Source organism: Equus quagga, chromosome 15 (genome assembly GCF_021613505.1).
Source record: "Equus quagga isolate Etosha38 chromosome 15, UCLA_HA_Equagga_1.0, whole genome shotgun sequence".
Taxonomy (NCBI): Eukaryota; Metazoa; Chordata; class Mammalia; order Perissodactyla; family Equidae; genus Equus; species Equus quagga.
In genome coordinates this window covers 72,639,064-72,659,934 of record NC_060281.1, presented here as the reverse complement: position 1 = coordinate 72,659,934, position 20,871 = coordinate 72,639,064, and the positions used below count along the sequence as shown (strand labels likewise).

Genomic DNA, 20,871 nt, shown 5'->3' with positions numbered 1-20,871 from the left:
TGAGAAAGAAACCACGCACAGCCAAGGAAGAGACAGAGACAGACAGAGAGAGACAGAGAGAAAGACAGAGAGAGAGAAAGAGAGAGACAGAGAGACAGTGAAAGGCAGGCAGAGACACATACATAGAGACAGAAATCGGGGGAGGAGAGGACGGGGTGGGGAGACAGCGCTATGGCGTCCAGCAGCACCAGGTGCCCACACTGGCTGTCTCCGCCAGCACCGCCCCTGCCCCGAATTCCCTATGCCCATCCTTCACGGCCGGGTCCAAGTGCCAGTCTGGGGAACCGCCCTCCTGCCCTCAGGAGCAGCAATGGAGCACGTGCTCCAGAGAGTTTGGGCGGGAGTTTGGGCTAATGCCACCCCAGCAGGCCGCCCCCTTCTTGCCCCCCTGCCCCCTCGCCCTGTCCTATGTGTCTGCACTCCCCGTGTGCACGGCGTCCAGGACGCAGGCCCCATTGCTGGCCCAATTTTACGGATGGGGGAACAGGGGCAGCACAGAGAGCCCCAGCCGGGGCCACCCAGCTCAGAGGTGGAGCCACTGTGTGGGGAGAAGGGGTGAGTGGCGGAGACGGCGATTGGGGAGAGGGCAATGTCTGCCGTGGGGGCGCAAGGTGAACCTTGCCCCATGACCTCTTCCTGCTGTCTACAAAGGCTTGGGGTGAGTGGAGCCTTTTTGGGGGCCTGAGTGAGCTGTGTGTCCTTGGTGTGGGTGTGGATGTGGGGACACCCTCTGGGACAGCTGCCAGCTGGTCTAGCCACGGACAGCACCCGGCTCAGCCCCAGGTAGACAGCAGGTGCTTAATCAGTGTGCACCCCTTTTCTCCATCACTGTCCTGCCCGCGTGGAAGGCAGTGGTCCGTGGGCATGGAGAAGGCCAGAGGCCCACGGGCAGCCCCTACCCCGGCCCCTCAGCCCCGAGAACACCCCTCCACCCCTACCAGGGCTGGCCAAAAGGCCAGGCTTTTCCAGAAGGAATTTCTGCGCGGGGAAGAAGGCCTCCTTGGCCAGGAGCAGGGAGTCTTCAGGCTTGGCCATGCCCTGCGGAGACAAGAAGCCGGGCTGAGGGCATGGCTGCTGGAAGGCTCTCCGAGACAGCCTGCCCTGGGGGGACCATGGCGGGGACACTCACCTGGGGGAGGCTGCAGGTGCTGGAGGCCAGCTTCATGGCTTTCAGGATGCTGCCAGAGAAAGTGGAGCGTCTGAGGCCAGCTGAGTCCCCGGGCCTGGGGACAGGCCTCGTGAGGGGCACTTCCACTCATCTTCCCTGACTGGGAAGGAGCACCCAGCCCCTGACCCCACAGGACGCTGCACTCCCTGCAGCAACGGGCCTGAAGGAGCAGCTTGTGAACTGGGCCCAGTGTTGCCTAGAGGCTGCTGCGGTCACCGGCTGGCACACTGGCCGGCGAGCGCATCTGATCAACGCAGCCCCCACCCGGTACAGCACTGGCAAGGCCACTTCTTGATGGCAAAGGACCGAGCATGGTTAAGTTTTGATACACCAGGGGCCAGTGGAGAGGAGACGAGGGTACCACGAAGTGGGGTCTGGAGAAAGAGGATGAACTTGGCCACGGGCCCCTCGCCACCACCCAGGGAAGAGGGCCGGGGCTGTGGTGCCCCATGCGCACAATACCTCAGCTCTGTTTTAATTTCCTCATAGTCGGACTGTGCCTGGAGCTTCTCCTCCAGCTTCTAGAAGAGCACACAAAGATGGTGAGGCTGGTGCCCATGCTCGGAGGACTGGCCGGGGCTGTCCTTCTGCTCGGGGACACCCCGCCCGTCTCCGTCTGCCCAGCTCCTCCCCCGAGACGCACCTCGATGGCCTCGGACTTGGCGGTGAGCTGCCGCTCCAGGTCGGCGATCTGGTTGGCGGAGGCCTCCTCCAGCTCCTGCAGCGAGTTCTGCAGGTGCTGCACGTCCTTCAGCAGCCGCAGGATCTCCCGGTCCTTGGAGGCCAGGGCAGCCTCAAGCCGAGGGCCCGAGCACAGTGCAAAGTTCACCTTGTCCTGGGGACAAAGAGGTGCTCTGAGGGGCTGCAGGGCCTCCCACCCGAGTCCCAAGCAAAACAGGAGACCCATCTGTGGCACACCTCCCCTTTCTGACAGGCCCGTGGCTTTCCTCTTCCCACCTCTGAGCCTTTGCTCAGGCTGGTCCCACCAGACTGGACGCCTTTCCCTCTATTCTTGAAACTAAATCAGGAGGGAGGGGGAGTGGGCAGGGAGGGTTTTCTGGAGGAAGATGTGTCTACACCGTGATAAAGTTCAAGAACAAGTTAGTGATCTGGAAAGCTGGCCGCATCCACTACAGGTGGAATGTGTGTGCTTCGACTCACTGGGGCGTATGCAGGAGAAACGCAGGCACCTGCACCAAGACACACGGATGCCAAGGTGAATGTTCATGCCAGCCCTCTCTGTAACAGCCAAAAACTGGAGGCCCCAAATGCCTACCAGCAGCAGGATGGATGGACAGACTGTGGTATATCCACACAATGGAATACTACACAGCAATGAAAACGGATCATCTACAATGACTCGCAACACAGCCTGGACGACTCTCCCAGGTGCGATACGGTGTGAAAGAAGCCAGACGCCAGAGGGTATGTGATTCACTTAAGACCAGATACAAAAGCAGGCAAACCATCTGTGCTGTTAGAGCCAGGGGAGTGGCTCCCCTGGGGGAGTAACACCTGGATGGGGACACATAACACCTTCTCAGGCGCTGGGACTGTCCTACCTATTGATGTGGATGCCGGGGATGGGTGTGTTCACACTGAGAAATTCGCTGTGTTGGACATTTACGATATGCACATTTTCCCTTATGTGTACTATGCTTCAATAAAGAAAAAGAAAGGAAGCAGCGAGTTGGGTGAGAGAGTGGTGGGGACAGGTGTTCCCAGCAGAGGGAACATCACAGACAAAGGTTTGGGCTTCTAAGTTGGGCACAGGCCCGACCCCAGGGCATGCTTCCACTCCAGTAAGAGACCCTCAGGACTGGACCTGAGACCTCGCAGCCACGGGCCCCACTGGAGTGGTTCCCTCCGCCTCCTAATTTGCGGCCAGCCCCAATCTCTGCGGCTCCTCCAGGATTTAGGAAATGGCCCCTTTGTCCCAGACGAAGATGGAGAGGTTGCTGTTTGAGGTGACCTGAATCAGGCTGGTCTTGAGCTCGATTACAAATGAATCCAAGAAGATTACAAAAAAACACAACCCACCACTACCAACCCCGGCCGTTCTTCCATGGAGATAAACGCCAATTAAAACAGGAAGCGGATGCCATTAAGACATTAAATTAATTAGCATCGAGCGCCACTGTTGTGCTCAGAAAAGCTCACCCCCCACACCAGCAAAGTTCCCTGTGGCTGATTAGCACAGCGTTTGCTGGGCTCCACGGGGGTTAATTAAGAACCACTGGCAAGTTCTCTCAGAGGCGTCCTCGTGAGCTCCCTCACACTGTGTTCAGTCTCTCTGTGCTGTGCAGACATCCAGGCATGCTGACACATACACACTGTCTCCTGGGACAGACACAGGTGGACACACTGAAAGACACAGCACACGCTGACACACGTACCTGCCCGAGCCCATGCTGACATGCACACACACGGAAATACACAGCCACCAAGGACACACACTCGTATGGACGTGTCAGCAGACACACACAGACACACATGTGCTTAAAGAGGGCACATGCTCTCACAGGCAAAAACACCCAAACACACTAGTAGTCATAACAGTAGCATCAAGTATTCACTGAGCACAGACTACATGCCCGGCACCATTTCAGGTGCTTTCCACGTAGTCCTCTCAATAACCCTGGAAGGTAGGTCTTACTTGTACAGATGAGGAAACTGAGGCACAGTTAGATTAAGGATCAGTCATTGGCCCAAAGGTCACAAACAGACACACACACAGTAACACGTGCTCACAGAGACACGCTGCAATATTTAAACAGACACAGACACACAGGTGGTCTGCGTGTCAGAGCGTCAGGTTCACTTGGAGACCACCAGTCACGCTGGAGCAGACCTGCTGTACGAAAGGAAGCGCGAACCGAACCCCTTGGCACGCAGAGACCTGGGAAGAAAGCTGGACTGATTTATGTACAGAAGCTCGTCCCTCTTCTGTGAGAAGAGGGACGAGCCTCTCAATATATGACAGGAGGGTTGCTTAGGGGGGTCTCTGACTAAAATCCCTTGGCAGGAAACGACCCCAGGACCCCAAAGGAACACCAACCAGGAGGAAAGAGAAAGACAGACTGACTAACCAGGCTGAACACAGGAACCTCACGGTTGGTGACTAGAGAATGCTTCTTGGCAGCGAGTGGCTGGTTGGGAAACCCCACTGGATCACCCTGGTGTGCTTTGGGAACCGGTGGCTCAGATGCTGGTATGTGGCCTGACCGCAGTCCTGGGAGGACTGAGAACTGGGGGGCACCCGAGCCATTGGTCCCCTGCCCCTGCCAAGCTGTTGGAGACCAGTGGTCAACAGCGACACCTGGAGGCAGCCGCCAAAACCCCACGGCTGCTCTACGGCTCAAACTCCCTCCCAGCCCCTCTGGCCGGGCACCTGGCAAGAGGACAGATCCTCTTGGACCTGAGTAAGTCCCCGGCATTCTTGGACAACTGGGGAGAAGGGGGGGCCTCCAAAGGAGGATACTGGACTTCCTGTTAATCAGGGCATATGGGAGCTTGAGCCTGAAAAGTTGGAAGAGCTGTGCCTGTACTCTGATGCTCAGCTGGTGAAACAAGTCATGGTGACTAGGTTGACCACACCCCGACCTTGGCAGTTAAGACGCGACGCCCACTGTATGCACAGAGACCCACACACACCCATGGACACAATTTCACAGAGATACACGTGACTGACCCACAAAACGTCACCCACGTGTCCATCCCCACCAACACGGCCTCTGGCCCTCCCAGCATCCTTACCCCACCGGGTCCCTGCGGGGAGCAGCAGGCCAGCCGGATCGAGCTGTTGACGGAGGCGAGCTGCTCCCGAAGACTTTCCACCTCGCGCTGGGCAGCCTCAGCTCGCTGCGGAGGAGAAGGCAGTGAGCACAGTGAAGAGGCCAGCGGGCCCCAAAGGGCCCCACCCCAGCCCCCCGCCATCTCCTTGCGCCGTCTCAGGAGGGCTGGGCAGGCAGGGGTCCCCGACCCTCGAGTTGGCTCTGGGTTCCTCCGGGGGGCGTGGGACCCCAAGAGGAGCGGGGACATTCCCACCACACTGGGGCAGGAAGGGAGACGCTGGCTTGTTGGGCAGGTTTTCACACAGTTCCAGGCCACCTCCATTGGCCAAGCAAACTGCAGGCCCTGCTGGTCAGAAGGCCAGAGCTTGCCCCGGCTCCCACGCCACCGGGTGCGGAGGGTGTCCTAGGGGGCGTCTGCAGAGGCGGCTGCCCAGCCCACAAGCTGCTGCAGGCCCCTGGGCAAGTGCCCGCCCCTCCCCGGGTCTCAGTTTTCCTTTTCTGAAATGGGGGGAATAAACTACGTCTGCTGCGGGAGGCGGGCTGAAATACGCGGAAATCAATGCCAGCTTGCCCAGCTGGGTCTGTGGTGGAGCTTAAGTCTTTCAGAATTTCTAAAAAGAAGGCCTGGAAGGAAGCACCCAAGTGTCAACAACAACGTAGCCTGTGGCTCTGGGAGAGACACTGCGCTTTGTCACTTCCTGGTTGTGACCTTGGACAAAAGAGACTTCATCTCCCCAGCCTCAGTTCCCCTATCTGTAGAACGGAATATGAAAGCAACTACCTCACCGGGTTGTTTTGCAAAGTAAGTGACTTGGCGAAATACAACTCATGAAGGCTCTTAGCTCAGTGCCCGACACACACAGACGCGTCAATAACTGGTGACCTTGGTCAACGTCATCAGGGTCTATGGGGGGTTGGGTCATTACTTGGAACATTAAAGAGCTGGGCTGTATTTTAGCTCAGCTGGTGACACAGGTCATTGTGGGTGTGCTTAACTTACACGCTGACCTTGGCCATCAAGATGCTATGCTCACCACATGCACACAGGACCCACAAACGGCCACATTCACATTTTGTTAATTTCTTAATTGATTTGTTGACTTATTTATTCACTGGGATCCTGCTTTGTTCCAGAAATGGTTCAAGTCAGTTGTGTCTGGGGAAAGGGTTTGGGTGTGTGGGGTTGTAGAGAAAACCTTTTTACATTTCGGCACAGTTGGGGCTTTCGGAGCAAATCTGACTGAAACTCGGGATCTGGGCTAAGAGACAAGCCTCGGAAGTCAACTGCCAACCGAGGAGCCAGGGGGACCCCAGAGAGATTCGCTTCCCCAGAGTTGTGTGTTTACATTTCGGGGGGAGGCCCAGACCACGGACGCATCCCCTGGGACATAAAGCTGGGTTTAAAGCACTAGGCTTATCTCACCCCCAGCAGAGAAACGCGTGCACTCGAAACCCTGAAACCCCAGGATGCTCGCCTTCTGTCTATCCCGACCCTCGGACGCAGCTTTCTCTCCCTGGCGCATGTGGGATGATGACACCTGGTTCTCATCTTGTCACCCCCGGGGTAAGAACTGAGGCAAAGGCCTGGTGTTCACTGAGTAAGTGCTAGCATGAAGCTGCTCTGCTCCAGAACCCTCTTGCTCACATTCAGGACAGTTAATAAACACAGATATTGAAAACCTAACATGATGACATTTATGTTTTTCGCTGTTCTTTCCATGATGAGCAGGTTTTAGTTTTATATTTAGAAAAAATAAACATTTTAAATGCTTCCCCTTCCAGCTACTCAGAGATCTCTTTTCTCCAGCCTATTTGGTTGGCGAAGACGGGTAAGTCTGACGACACACGGAACTGGCGTGGCTCTGGGAGTGCGAATGGGCCCAATTCCACGGAGGGCAGTCCGGCCACGTCGGCCAAATTATAAACGCGCAGGCCCTTTGCCCAGTAATTCCACGGCTAGGGACTCACCCTACATAGTGGCTCGTGTGTGTGTGAAGTGATCTCTGCACAAGGTCATTCGCTGCGGTACTGAGGACGATGGTAAAAGATGGGAAAGACCCTAAGTGTCCGTTACTGGGGCCTGGTTAGACCACGGGCCGGCGGACTGCAGCCTGTGCCTGTTTCTGTAAATAAAGTTTCACCAGAACACGGCCTCGCTCATTCGTTTCCACATTGTCAAAGCTTCCACACACAGCAGAGCTGAACTGCTGTGACGGGGGCCTGCAAAGCTGAAAATATTATTCTCTGACGCTTTAGCGAAGGTTTGCTGTCCCCTGGGTGAGACACGAGTACGGAGTGAGCTCTAAGAGACATACGTGGAAAAAGTAACTGCGGGTGGGTGTGTGTAGTATCCTACAGCTTTTGTTTGAAAAAGGGGTTAAAACAGGTATATTCATGGGCTTGTGAATGGATGGAGCATCTCTGCAAGGAGACCCCAGAAACTGGGAAGGGAGGCTGCTGGAGGGAGGGGAGACGGGGTTTCCGGGCACACCCTGATGTCCCTTTTGGAGTTTTGAACTATGTAAATGGATCACCTATTCCAAAAACTAGCCTGAAAATGCTCTTCTTTCCGGGGGCCGCCCTGTGGCCCAGTGGTTAAGTTCACGCGCTCTGCTTCAGCGGCCCAAGGTTTCGCCAGTTTGGATCCTGGGCGTAGACACGGCACCGCTCATCAAGCCATGCTGAGGCGGCATCCCACATGCCACAACTAGAGGGACCCACAACTAAAAATACACAACTATGTACCGGGGGCCTTTGGGAGAAAAAGGAAAAAAGCAAAATCTTAAAAAAAAAAAAAAATGCTCCTCTTTCCCAGGTTCCCTCGGCAGGAGGGAGCACCCGGTCCTGGTGCCGCGCCTCTGGGCCTCGCGCTGCGCTGGGCTCCTGCCCGAGGCCCTTCCTCAAGGAACACGTCTGCGCTCAGGACCCGGCTGCAAAGGGCCCTCCTCCGGAGGCCTCCCACAATGACCTCCAGGGAAACGACCACTTGCCCTGTCACACTGCTGGCCCCTCCTGGCCATGCCCCTCGCTGCTGGGCTTGCAGCCAGCCGGGGGTCCCACGAGACTCCAGACTGGACCGCACAGCCACGCCTCACCCCCTCTCCAAGTCCTGCCCGCTTGGCCCACCATATGGGAACACCCCTGCCCTGCCTCCCCCCTCCCACTGTCCAGAGACCCTGGAGAGCCCCGCCTTGCTCTGCAGGCGACCTGCTGGCCTCCACCAGGCCGTTCCATGACCTGCAATCCATCCCTCTACGGTCTTGATTTGTCTGTCAGGCCTCAGCTCCACGGCCCCTCCTCCGGGACGACGTCTCTGCCGCCAGAGCCTGGGTCAGGCGCTCGGTTCTGGACCACTGCCGCCCGGTCATCGTATCTCTGAGCGTTCCGTCTACACCTTGCCCTCCCTCCTCCAGGGGCGCAGGGAGGCCCAGCCGTCTCCTGGCCTCAGCCTCAGCACCCACGCAGTTCAGTCAGCGCCAATGGGGCTCTGCCCCGTCCCCCGGGCCCGCTGGGCAGGATGAGCCCCCCACGCGTCTCCTCACCTGATTGGCTTTCTCCAGGTTGGTCATGATCAGTCCGACTTCATCGGCCCTGACACAGAAAGACAGGCCTGAAAAAGGGCTTCGGCGGCCGTGGGGCCCCACCCACCCTGGAACCCCAGCCCCTGCCTGAACCCAGGGGTCTTGCAGCGGGGGGCTGGACTGTGGAGTCAGGGAGTGGGGACAGCCCCAGGATTTGGGGCGAGGCAGAGGGCCCTGCCCAGCAAATCCCACTCATGCAGGTGGGGACCAGAGGGTGCTTCATGGAACGGGTGCCTCAGGCAGAGAGGCAGCAGGAGAAGAGTCAGAAAGAGGAGGCAGGTCTGGGAGGGTCAGAGGGAGGAGGCAGGTCTGGAGGATGAGAGAGAGGAGACATGTCTGGAGGATCAGAGGGAGGAGGTAGGTCTGGGAGGGTCAGAGGTTGGAGGCATGTCTGGAGGGTGAGAGAGAGGAGGCAGGTCTGGGAGGGTCAGAGGGAAGAGGCAGGTGTGGAAGGGTCAGAGAGAGGAGGCAGGTCTGGGAGGGTCAGAGGGAGGAGGCAGGTCTGGGAGGGTCAGATGGAGGAGGCATACCCCAGCGGTGCTTCACTTACTTGGATGCGGCCTCCTCATCGTATTTCCGCCGCAGCTCCAGCAGCTCAGCCTGCGTTGCCTTTAACGCTGGGAAAAAGGAGAGAGCGGGGTGAGGCTCCCCGCCCCCAGGGAGGTGGACACCTCCTCCGGTGGGGCCTGGAAGGTGGGAGGAGGCGGGGCGAATGAGGGCAGACAGTTCCCTGGGTTAGAACTGGTGACAGGCAGTGAGTTTCCTGCTCCCAGAGGGGCTTGAGGGATTTCTCATAAACTTCCAGATTGCTGATTTCTCTGGGAGAACTGAAGGGACTGGGCCACTAGGCCGTGTGGCAGTGCCGGGCTGGCACTCAGCAGTGGCCACCTCTGTCGCTACAGCCTGGGTGCTCCTGTCTCCACAGTCTCCACCCTTCCCTGCTGCCTTCCCCAGCCCAGCCGGCTTGGTTGCCTGCCTGGCCTTTGTTGCGTAGCCTCTGGGGACCAGGCTCGGATCCCTGCTGGGTAGTGTAGGTCTTTCTTCTCCCTTCCCAACTCCCGTCTGCCCTCCTGACTCTAGACCCCTGAGCCCGTGTTCCTAGTGTCACCGTCCCCTCCTGCTCCTCCCTCTGGGTCCCCTGGTCTGACAGGCCGGGCCTGGTGCCAGACACGCACCTGAATGCAGGACCTTGATCTTCTCCTCTGCCTCCCCCAGTCTGGCTGCCAGAGTGATCTGTACTTCTTGAAGGCCCCTGCGGGGACACGGGGCTGCAGGCCATGCGGACCGACGGCCACCTGGCTTCCCACCCCGCCCCGCCCCCTCCACCTGTCTCTGTAACAAGCCTGTAGACACGATGGTCAGGCACCTGCCACCCTGCTATTTTGCTGGCCGTGTGCCCCGCATTGGGCGGCCAGTCAAGTTCTGGCAGCATTTTCGGGGGCCTACAGCAGCCAGAGCCTCAGTTTCCTCATCTGTAAAATGCGGTTTCTGATGGGGCCTGCCTCAGTGGGTGTCGTGAAGCATGTTTGGCGTGGGGCCCGGCACTGTGTTCCCTTGACATCGCCAGTTACTACGACTGTCCTGGGGGCATTTTCCCCTCTCATGGCAGGAGTCTGGGACGCCCAGCCAGCCTCCTGGGGCCTAGCTCAGGGGTGATGCAAGGTCTCAGCAGAGACAGAGGGGCGTGGCTGATGCACAGCCCGGGCCTTATGAGGTCGGCTGAGTGGCTCCAGGGAAGGGGGTCCCGCCCCTCCCCCTCTCTCCCTCCACTCCAGCCACAGAGGCCTGCTCCTACCTCAGGGCCTTTGCACTGGCTGTTCCTCTGTCATACCCCGCCCTATACACCTGCAGAGCTCATGCCCTCACCTCGCAGGGCTGTGCTCCCTGTCTCCGTGAGACCTGCCCTGACACCCTGATTAAAACTTCAGCCCCCTTTTCATCCTCCCTCTCCTCTGCTATATTTTTCTTCACAACCCTTCTCATCTAGGACGCCATTTATTTATCTTGCTTATTTGTGTCTTCTTCACTAGAAAGTCAGCTCCAGGAGGGCAGAGGTTTCGTCCACTGTGCTCACTGCCGTGTCCCTGGCAGAGGGCCCGGCACGCGGTGGGTGGCTCCACAAACTCGTGGAACGAAGGAAGGAAGGAGTAAGTGAACGGAACGGTAAACGAAATGCCCGCCACGGAGGCATCCCAGACACGCCCAGGAATCCACGTGTTGTCACCACCGGCCAGCTGTGAGGGCGACTGTTCACCACCACACCGCCCTCCGCGCGAGTGCCGAGCTGAGGCGCCATCTCCTTCCATCCTCACAGAAGACTAGGAGTTGATACTGCCTGTGACGGTCAGTGTGATGTGTCCACCTGCTGGGCTACAGCACCCCGTTATTCAACAACACACTGATCTAGGGGTTGCTGTGAAGGGATTCCATAGATGGGTCAACATCTACAATCAACCAACATTAAGTAAAGGAGACTAGTCTTAATAATGTGGGTGGGCCGCATATAATCAGTTGAAGGTCTTCAGAACAAAACTGAGGAAGAAGAAATTTTGCCCCAAGGCTGGAGCCCTGATTTCTACCTGAGGGTTTCCAGCCTGCTGGCCGGCTCGACCAGTTCAGATTTGCCAGCCCCCTCTGTCTGAGCTACGTCCTTGAATTACATGTCTTAATTAATTAAACAGAAATCCTACTGGCTGTGTTTCTCTGGAGAACCCTGACTAATACATCACCATTAGCCCTATTTTCCAGATGGGGAAACTGAGGCTCAGAGAGCTGATGGGAACTGCCCAGGGCTGGCCCCTGAGCTGCTGAGGTGGAGCTCAAACCCAGGCCCGCGTGTGCATGCATCTCCAGTCTGCATCGGGATTCCCCATGGGTCACAGGCAGGAGCGACCCTCTGGTTCCGCCTCCCCGGTCCCACCTCCCCGCCAGGTGAGCTGCTCACTTTTGCTTCTCCGCCTCATTTCTCTGCAGCAAAGTTTCTGTCAGGAGGGCCTTGCTGGGAATGCCCGGGAGGCGGCTCCCCTCGGTCAGCGTGGGCCCGGCCGGAGACGTCCCCTCTCTCTGCTCTAGAAGGAGAAACAGCAGGGACCACACATCACCCGTCACTGACAGCAGGTGACAGCCAGAGCTGTGCTCTGCAAGCCCGACGGGTCTACGGGTCGTGCTGGCACAGAATCCATTTCCCAAGCTCGGGTGCTGAGGGAGCGAGGCTGTCCGGGCCACTGTCCCCATGGTCACGGGCTTGCGGTGTGGCGAGCGAGCGTGGGTGCCTGAAAGTCAAGTTCCTGAGCCCAGAGGCTGCCCCTGCCCCCTCAGACCGTCCCTGCCTCCCCGGCTTTCTGGCTACTTTTTAAAAGTCGTGGTAACATATACATTGCATGAAATTCACCAGTTTAACTATTTCAAAGTGTACAATTCAGTGACATTTATTATATTCATGATATTACACAACCATGACCACTAATTCCAGAACACTGTTACCACCCTAAAAGGAAACATGTCCCCACTAAATGGCCACCCCCCCAAGTCCCCGGCCCTGGCCCCCCACAACCAGCGATCTGCCTTCTGTCTGTGCATTTGCGGACTCTGGAGATTTCACATCACTGGAATCACCATACACGTCCTCCTGTGCCCGGCTTCTCTCCCTCACATGCTGTTCTCGAGGTTCACCCAGTTGTCACGTGTGTCAGATCCTGCATTCCTTTTCATGGCTGAATAATATTCCATTGCACGGATGTGCCCCCTTTTGTTTTCATTCATTGTTGACAGGAAGTTCCCACCAGCGGGCTGTTGCTGCCGGAGCACCTGTCTTCCACTCTTTGCGGGGCAGCCCTGGGAGTGGAACTGCTGGGTCATGGGGTAGCTCGGGTTTGACTTACTGAGGACCCAGCAAGCTGTCCCCCACCTCAGGGATGACACACACGTGGAGCCGACCCTGGGTCCGCCCCTGCAGGCTTGGTGGCAGCTCATCCCACAGAGAGGGCAGCGTGGGTCCTCAGCACCCAAGTTGCCACGGGAGACAGGTGCTCAGCGGCCAGCCGCCCAGGGCAGGTGCTCTCGACCCTGGGCCAAGGGACACAGCTAAGTCCTGTGCTGGTTATCAAGCTCCGACTGTGGGTCTGGCACGGAGGGCGAGGGCAGAGCTGGGGTCTGCAGAGCGAGCCCCTCAAGAGATGACACAGCGGCCAGGGCCTGGCTCATTCTTACACACACACACACCTGCACACACGGGCAAGCACGGGGCACGTTCCAGGTGCTGAGGCCACAGCCGTGAACGAAAAGATGAGGTCTGACCATCCTGATGCAGTGACAAGCGTCCTCAGGAGAGATGCAGCGCAGGCTAGAGCTCAAGGGCCTTGGTCTGAATCCCCGCTGGCCCACCTGCTGCCTTGGACTCAGTTTCCCCTTCTGTAAAGTGGGGCCAGTGACACCTTGGAAGGTGGATGCCAGGAGACAGTGGGATCCGTGTGAAAGGCCCACGGCACAGAGCAGACGCTCTTGGGAGGCGGTTTCCACAATGGCTTCTGCGCTTCCAGAGGGGCGTTCAAACCCCCGCGGGCTCTCCGAGGAAGGATGTACTGGGGATCCTGGCAGGCCTCACAGAGGCGCCCACATACGAGCTGAGGCTGGAGAACTGCCTGGTCCTGCTTGTCAGGGGGGACGGCTGGAAGGGCACTCCGGGTGCAGGAACAGGGCTGGCAAAGTGCCGTGTTTTAGTCCCCGTAAGTCTTCCCCAGAAGACTCTGCCCAGGGCCAGGCATACAGGAGGTGCTCACTAGGCACAGAGCGGGAAGGGAGAGCTGTGAAATGGAGCGTGAGAGAGTGGACATTTTCGGAGAAGCGACTTCATCCCAAGCTCTCATTTGACAGGCCCCTGCCCATTTCATCTTCCCACAGGCCACACCTAGCCCACCACTTGTTTTGTAAATAAAGTTTTATTGGCACACAGCCACGCCCACTCATTTGCATATTCTCCACAGCTGCTTTCACACAGAGCTGAGCAGTTTGGACAGAGACCCATGGCCTGCGAAGCCTGAAATATTTACTCCCTGACCCTTTACAGAGAAAAGGTAGCCTTGCTGGTCTCTGAGGGGAATCCTACTCCGTCACCCCTTAGACACCGTCCCTGCACCTGACTCTTCCCCTCTCTGCTTCATTTTTTTAGCTACTGTGCTGAATTTTGTTCACCATTCTCTTGCTTTTAATCGTTTTTAACACAGTACGTGTACACCTTACACTATATTTTTAGCTCTGCCGGTTTCTTAACTTGTCTTCTCTGGTGCTGAGATCCTGTTTCCCCGCCCTCCAAGGCAGACGGCAGGACTACATTTCCCAGCCTCCTTTGCGGCAGGGTGCGGCCACGTGACTAGGTTTTGGCCAATGGGATGTGGCCGGAAGTGAGCGTGTCCCCTCCAAGCTTGGCCCCATCAGCCTGGGTGTGGCCCTCCATCTTTCTCTGCCTGGTCGCCCGTTGTCAGCGTTCACGGTGACTCCGGACGCCACGTGTTGGAGGTGGCAGGACCTCCGCAGCCTGGGTCCCCAAGTGGCTGTGTGGTGCATCCTCTGCAACTTCCCCGCCCTTCAAAGATACGGCTCTGAGTTGTGGGGTTGGTCTGTTTCAGCAGCTGAGGACCCGAACCCATCCCGCATCCAAAACCATAAAGCCCAGTTCCCGTCCCCCCACCGCCCCCAGCGAGGCTGAGTTTGGTGCTGAAGAGCCACAGCCCGTGCTTATTAGGGACGCCCCGAGAAGGCCTGATGAGTACCTTTGGGGCCGAGGAGCTCGGGGTGCCTCTTCCACGAAGCGTGGAGGTCTCGCCGCGGCTGCCCGCTGGGGTCGAAGCTGGGGGGCTGCAGTCTGTCGTCTAGGCTGCGCGTCCCCTCAAACACAGGCACAGGGTCTGCAGAGAGAGAGGGAGGAGGACAGTGGTGGGGGTGGCCCTGGGGGCCGGGGACACCCAGGCTGAGGCCGTGGGGTCTCGTGGGTCCCTCCCCGGGAAGCTGGGGTCGAGGGACCATCCACCGGAGCCACCTGGAGCCTCTCTGATGGCCAGGGCGAGCAATGGGGACTTCCCGCTTTAGAGGGGGCAGCCCTCTTCAGGCCGCTGCTCAGGGGAGCGTGTGCCTCCCCAGGGGGTGGGTGTCCTGCTCAGCTGCGAATAATAACAATAACCATAACTGTCATAATAACTGCATCTTCTGGGTTCTGCGATGCCATCTGTGGCAGCCCTGAGATGGTGTCTTGCACGCCTCCAACCACAGGGAGCGTCGCTGAGCAAGGACCCAGCTGTGACTCTGACATCCAGCAGTCTGGGGCCAGCCGTCCCACGGGCTTTCCCAGAAAGGCCTGCAGAAAGCGGGATAAAGGCAGACCTGCTCCAGGGGACACGGGGCTGCCCCGAGGGCCGAGGACGCCCCCAAGGTCTCCCAGCGCTTCCTGAGGCTGTACGCAGTCTGGATGCTTCCACCCAGCTCCCCGCCTCTCCCAGCTCTCTCCCTCCTCCCTCGCCTGTGCTCCCCCCAACAGCATCCTTGCACATGTGATTCTCGGGGGGCTTCTCAGTGGACCTGGACCAACATGCCATCATTTGTGACACACATGGCCGGTTAAATAACGGCTTTTCCGGAAATACACACCCGGATATAAGATCCCTGCCAGTTTCCCAAGGGCTAGAAGGTGAGGAAGATGCAGCTCCTTCCGCCTGGAATTTGTCCCCCCCGCCCCGGCTGTCACCCAGCGAGCACCTTCTGTTCCTTCAGGTCTAGAGCCCAGCACCTCTTCCTCCAGGTGGCTCCCGTCCCCTCCAGGGCAGGTACGAACAGCTCCTGCCAGAGCACGGGGTGGCATCGCCCAGGCTCCAAGCCCATCCATGGAAATGGGTCCCCCTGATGCCCCCAGCATCCCTGGAGGCTGGCTTGGATCCAATTCGTTTTCACAGATGAGGAAACTGAGGCTCAGAGGAGCCAGGTGACCTGCTGACGGGTGGAGGTGAGACTCGAGTCTGGGTCTCTTTCTCTGATGCCACGAAGGCTTCTGGTCAACGTGGGGTCGGCATTTCAACGCCAGCAGCCACCAGTGGGTGTTTATGGGGTCCCCAGAAAGCTGGGGCCTCCTGGCTCCAGACCAAGCTGCACTGAAGGCCTCTCTCTTCCTGGTCCTTCCCCTGGGGTCTCCTGCCAGCATCTGCTTGGCCATGGCTCTCTACTGGGAGGCAGAGGGAGTAAGAGCACGGATCCCGGAGTCAGACATCCCTGGGTCCTGGTCTAATCCATACTTGTTACTCAGGATTGCTGTGTGACCTTGGCTAACAACCCTTCCTCTCTGTGCCTCACCATAAAGGTACAAACCTCTGGGGCTGTGTGATGAGGATCCATATAAAGTGTTCAACACGGCGCCTGGCACTTGGTCAGCTCAGAACAAATGGAAGCCCTAGCTATTCCAGCCTTTCTGAGCTCCACTCACACTGGCCACCTTCTCTCAGTCCCTCAAACGCACCTTCCCACCCCAGAGCCTTTGGACAGGCAGCAGCCTCTGCCAGGAACACCCTGCCGCCTCTCCCCCGTCTCAGCTAGTTACTCTTACTTGTCTTTGCAACTCAAATGCCTCTTCTTCCAGGAAGCCTTCCTTGACCAGTCAGTCCTCCGATAGGAGCTCTCCCAGCTGCCTACACCCTTCCTTCACAGCACTCATTGGGCTTAAAATTTTTATTGATTTGCAAGTCCACCTAATTAACACCCACTGGACTGCAAACTCCACAAGGCAGGGCTGGGACCGCATCTGTCTTTGCTCCCTTACTGGACCCCCTGTGGGTGAATGAAGCCTGACACACAGTCCGACCCAATAAACATCTGCTGACAGAAGAAATGTGGCAGTGCCTGTGCACAGGGGCCTTCAGGTCCGGCTGGAACAAGGTTGCCCCTGCGTTTTATCTGTCTCCTCCCGCCTGTTTGTTTAGGTGGCAGGAGGCTCGGACAATGGGCCTCTGTGGGGAGGTAGGCAGGTGCGTGAGAAGGCCGCCGTCTTCCCTCTGTCAGCACTCCCCCCACGCCTGTCATTAGGCAGGGCCTGCTCAGCGGGGTATGCCATTATGTCTCCCCGGGCTGATGTAATTATACATTGACATAATTAACCCAGCAAGTGCATTAGGCAGGCCAGCTAAAAATTCATCTATAATTATTTGTTGTGTGCATGCTAATGAGTCCATCTGCACTGCCTTTGTACAACACGGACAAATTAATTTACAAGTCTGGATTTTTTAATAAGTTCAAGGAAACGCTTCCTATTGTGTCCTGGCTTTTGAGAAAGGAAGAAAAGGCGACAAGCGCTTGCCGGGGTCAGGGAAGTTAGATAAACACAGGCGGGCGCAGCTCCGAGCCGGCCATGGAGAGTCATGGAGGGCCATGGAGAGCCACGGAAGGCCACGGAGGGTCATTGAGAGCCACGGAGGGTCGTGGAGAGGCGTGGAGAATTGTGGAGGGCTGCAGAGGGGCACAGAGAGTCACAGAGGGCCAGAGAGGGCCACGGAGGGGCACGAAGAGCCATGGAGAATCACGGAGGGCCACAGAGGGCCACGGAGAGCTGCAGAGAACTCGCTGTGGCTCCAAGCAGGTGGAAAGATCCAGCCGTGGCTCGGGGGCCAGGCTGGCCACACGGCCGTCCACGCCAGAACACTCCCCTCAGGTGATGAAGGGTGTCGCTCACCCCTTCATTCTTCCCGGAGGCCCTGCGGTCACTCCTGGCTGCCGGGCGCACTCTGTCTGGGGGAAGCTGCCCTGGGGCCCTGGAGAGGCGGGGGACAGGGTTGTGTGGACACTCAGGACCTGTCCAGTGGGTCCCCGGGTTCCAGCCTTTCGCCTCTATTTGCTGTTACAGGGTAGAACACAGTGGTGAAGCTCACAGAACCTGAGGTCCACCTCTGGGTCCAAATCCCATGGGGACTGGAGCCTCAGTTTCCCCACTTATAAAGTGGGAAAAGATAACAGTTCCTCCTTCCCAGGAGCGATTACTGAAGAGTGAAAACACATCCGGAGAGCAGCAGCGTGCTTTATGGACCTCTGGACAGTGGTGAACTCTCGGGGCCTCCATGTCTTCATGGATACAAGGGGACCACTGCGTAGGGGTGGTGGCGAGGGCAGGGCGAGAGGACGCATGCAGGTGTGCCCAGGGCTGGCGCACAGTAGGGCTCTTACACCCTGAGAGGGGACAGCAGGCCTGGCTTCTCGGTGCTGTGGTGACGCCCGTGAGTCTGAGGACAGGGCATGGCCCCATACGTTCATCGGTGCCCAGGGACCCAGAACCAATCACCCTGCTGCGAGCTCCATTCTGGGGCCAAAGACTCCAGTGCAGAAAGTCCTGCCGGAGGGACCCATGAGGACAGTCTGCCCAACACCCCGCACCCTATCGCACAGATGGGGAAAAGCGGGGTCCGGGGGCCCCCTGAAGTCTGCCAGCGAGCTGGGACAGGGCTCTTCTTCCCACACTGTACTGGGCCTGGCTCCCCAGTTTGAGGGAGCGAGGGGGGGCTTAGGTGACTCAGCCAAAGTCAGGCCATGAGCGAAAACTCACAGCCAAAGCACTGTAAATGGACTCGAATTCATTCAGGCTTCACCACAGCACTGTGAGGTCGGTGCTGCTGTGTTCCCATTTTACAGATGGGGAAACTGAGGCACAGGTGGGGGGTGGAGTCGCTTCCCCAAGGTGAGGCCTGGTAAGGTCGATGCTGCTATCTCCCTTTCCAGACAAGGAAATGGCCCAGAGAGGAGATGCGATGTGCCCAAGGTGACCTAGCTCAGAAGTGGCAGAAGTGAGATTTGAACCCAGGGCCCCAGGAGACCTTTGTAGTGGGCCAAGCTGCCCTGAGGCAGGGCACGGGGAATTTGTTACTATGAGGCCAGAAGCAAGAGACTGAGAGGTCTCTTCTTGGCCTTGCTGCCGGCTTGCTGTGTGACTTTGGACAAAGCACGAGACTTCTCTGGGCTCGAGTTCAAATTCCTATTACAAGCATATCCCTGGCACATGTTCAGTCAGCACTGGACATCATCAGAGAGGGGTGGGGTCCTGATGAGGCGAGTGCCTTGTCCCTGGGCCTGTCTCTCAGAGCCAGACACTCAGGGAGGTGATGATTAAACCCCTTCACAGCTGATCCTGACACAAGAGGCACCAACGCTGCAAATCCTCCAAATTTCTGAAGCCACCCTCCGATACAGGGGGCGGGGCCAGGCCAGGAGGCTGAGGGCCACGTCCCGGCTGTGACACCTTTAGGGAGAGCCACTCAGGCCCTGTGAGCCTCAGTGTCCCCGTCAGGCAAATGGGGATGACAACAGGGCCTACTGCGCGGGCTGTGTGGGGCTCCGGGAGCAGGCTGCACCCCCACGACAGAGCCGGCACCCCGCCGACTCTTGGAGGCCACTCTGGCCCGGGCTGCTCCCCGCCAAGGACTGAGCACAGCGGCGGGGAGAGCCGGGCCCCTCTGCCGACACCAGGACAGGCAACCCTGTGTCCCAGACTGAACTGTGCCCCCAAGTCCAAGGCGACAACCCAGTGTGATTGGACTTGCTGACACGGCCTCTAAGGAGGTCATTCAGGTCAAATGAGGCCATGAGGGTGGCCCCGATCCGAGAGGATGGTGGCCTTACAAGAAGAGGGAGAGACCCAGAGCCCCCCACGTGCGCAGAGACGAGGCCACGGGAGGAGCAGTGGGAGGCTCGTCGGCCGGCCAGGAGCAGGGCTGTCCCCAGACGCTGGGCTGCCGGCACCCGGCCGCGGACTCCCAGCCTCCAGCCCGGCGAGAAGACATGTTGCTGTTTAAGGCCCCGCTGTCGGGGTTGTCACAGCAGCCGGAGCAGAGCCTCCCACGCCAGGGCTCCTGTCAGCTGGCCAGTCCTCAGAGCTGCCCTGCAGGGGTGCTCCCACCAGTGCCCCTTCCCTCCCCCCTCCCTGTCTCCTCCGGCTCCCTCCCCTTCCTCCTTCACCCGTGTCTCCCCCAGTATGTCTCTTGCCCATCTGACGCCATCTTGGAGTCTGTCCCAAACCAACACACGACTACTCTTCTGTCTCTCAGAGCCTCAGCTTTCCCGTCTGTAAAATGGGGACAGTCTCAGTGCACCCCCCCCCCACCCCGCCCGCCCCGTGGAGCTGCTGCTGGACTCCAGAGTCTGTGGACGCGGAGCCTGTGTGAGGCGCTGGCACGCGCCATAGTGGGCGAGCCAAGCTCACAGGGACCCATGGCCCACGCATCTGTTCACTCAGCATGGGTCTGCTGAGCGTCTGGGGGCCTGGTGTGAACGGGTGGACAGGAGCCGTCCACGCAGCTGATGCCCCAGTCAGGGTGGGGCTCATCGACAGGCAGTGGGAAGTGACCAGCTCTCACGCGCCTTTTCAAAGGCTCCCCGAGCCCAGGTGCAGAACGGGCCGGTGCTGGCCTGGCCAGGTGGGGGAGGGGGGCAGTGCTCAAGGTCCCAGAGCGGGGGGTGCTGCCCCAGGCCGCAGGGCACTCCGCCAAGTTCACGTGCAGCCAGGACTTCCAAAGGCGCCCTTAAAGTGGGTCTTTTCGGACGAAATCACGTTAAGATGAAGTCGAGGGGACTAGGGTTGACTAGTTCCATCACCATGTCCCTTCCGTGCTCGGGCTGCTCTGCGACTTTGTCCTCGCTCCTGGTGTCGTGGGCCGTCCTTGGCGTCCCCTTGCTTGTGGCAGCGTCCTCACTTCGATCCCCCCATCGTCACACGGCCTCCTCGCCACGTCTCTCTCCTCTTCTTAGAAGGATACCAATCCTACGGACTAGGGCCCACTTTTACCTGATTACCTTCAGAGACCCTATTTCCAAACACGGGCACATCCACGGGCATGGGCTGAGGACTTCAACGTATCTTTTTGGGGAACAAAATTCAACCCACAACAGATGGTAACTGACCGGGTACCAACCGCGAGAGAGACGGAGCGAGGAGCTGCCAAGGCTCCAGGCCCGGCCGGAAGGAGGTCCTCACTGGAGAATAAGCTCCTGCCACGTCACCTGCCGTCCGGAGACAGGCCAGTTCCAAGGGGAAGAGCCGGTCCCAGGCGCCCGGCTCCTGCATGTCCATCCTCCCCAACCACGAAGGAACTGGGCTGGGGGCTGAGGGCTGAGGGGGGGTCCCTGCTCTAAAAGTGGACAGGGGCCTTTTCCACCCTCTATTTCCTGCCCCAGCGCACAGTGTGGAATTCCTAGATTTTACAGCATTCCGGTAAACTCATTCCTTTCCACCCCACCAACTGGGAGAAATCCACAGAGCCCTGAGCTACGGCGCTGGGGGCTGAGTTAGGGAGGAAAAAAAATTACCAGCATC

The 20,871-nt window shown here is 58.5% G+C and overlaps 1 protein-coding gene across 2 annotated transcripts in view; it reads right to left on the bottom strand.

The window, feature by feature from the left end:
- Positions 1-20,871, bottom strand: part of CUX2 (cut like homeobox 2) — a 236,497-nt gene that overhangs the window by 20,941 nt on the left and 194,685 nt on the right. For both annotated transcript variants that reach the window (XM_046640742.1, XM_046640743.1), the window contains exons 5-14: positions 14,312-14,446; positions 11,488-11,611; positions 9,719-9,795; positions 9,094-9,160; positions 8,505-8,553; positions 4,925-5,029; positions 1,812-2,003; positions 1,631-1,689; positions 1,130-1,178; positions 939-1,038 (exon numbers count right to left, since the gene is read on the bottom strand). In XM_046640742.1, the coding sequence (XP_046496698.1) occupies positions 939-1,038; positions 1,130-1,178; positions 1,631-1,689; positions 1,812-2,003; positions 4,925-5,029; positions 8,505-8,553; positions 9,094-9,160; positions 9,719-9,795; positions 11,488-11,611; positions 14,312-14,446 (957 nt within the window). The remainder of the gene's footprint in view (positions 1-938; positions 1,039-1,129; positions 1,179-1,630; positions 1,690-1,811; positions 2,004-4,924; positions 5,030-8,504; positions 8,554-9,093; positions 9,161-9,718; positions 9,796-11,487; positions 11,612-14,311; positions 14,447-20,871) is intronic.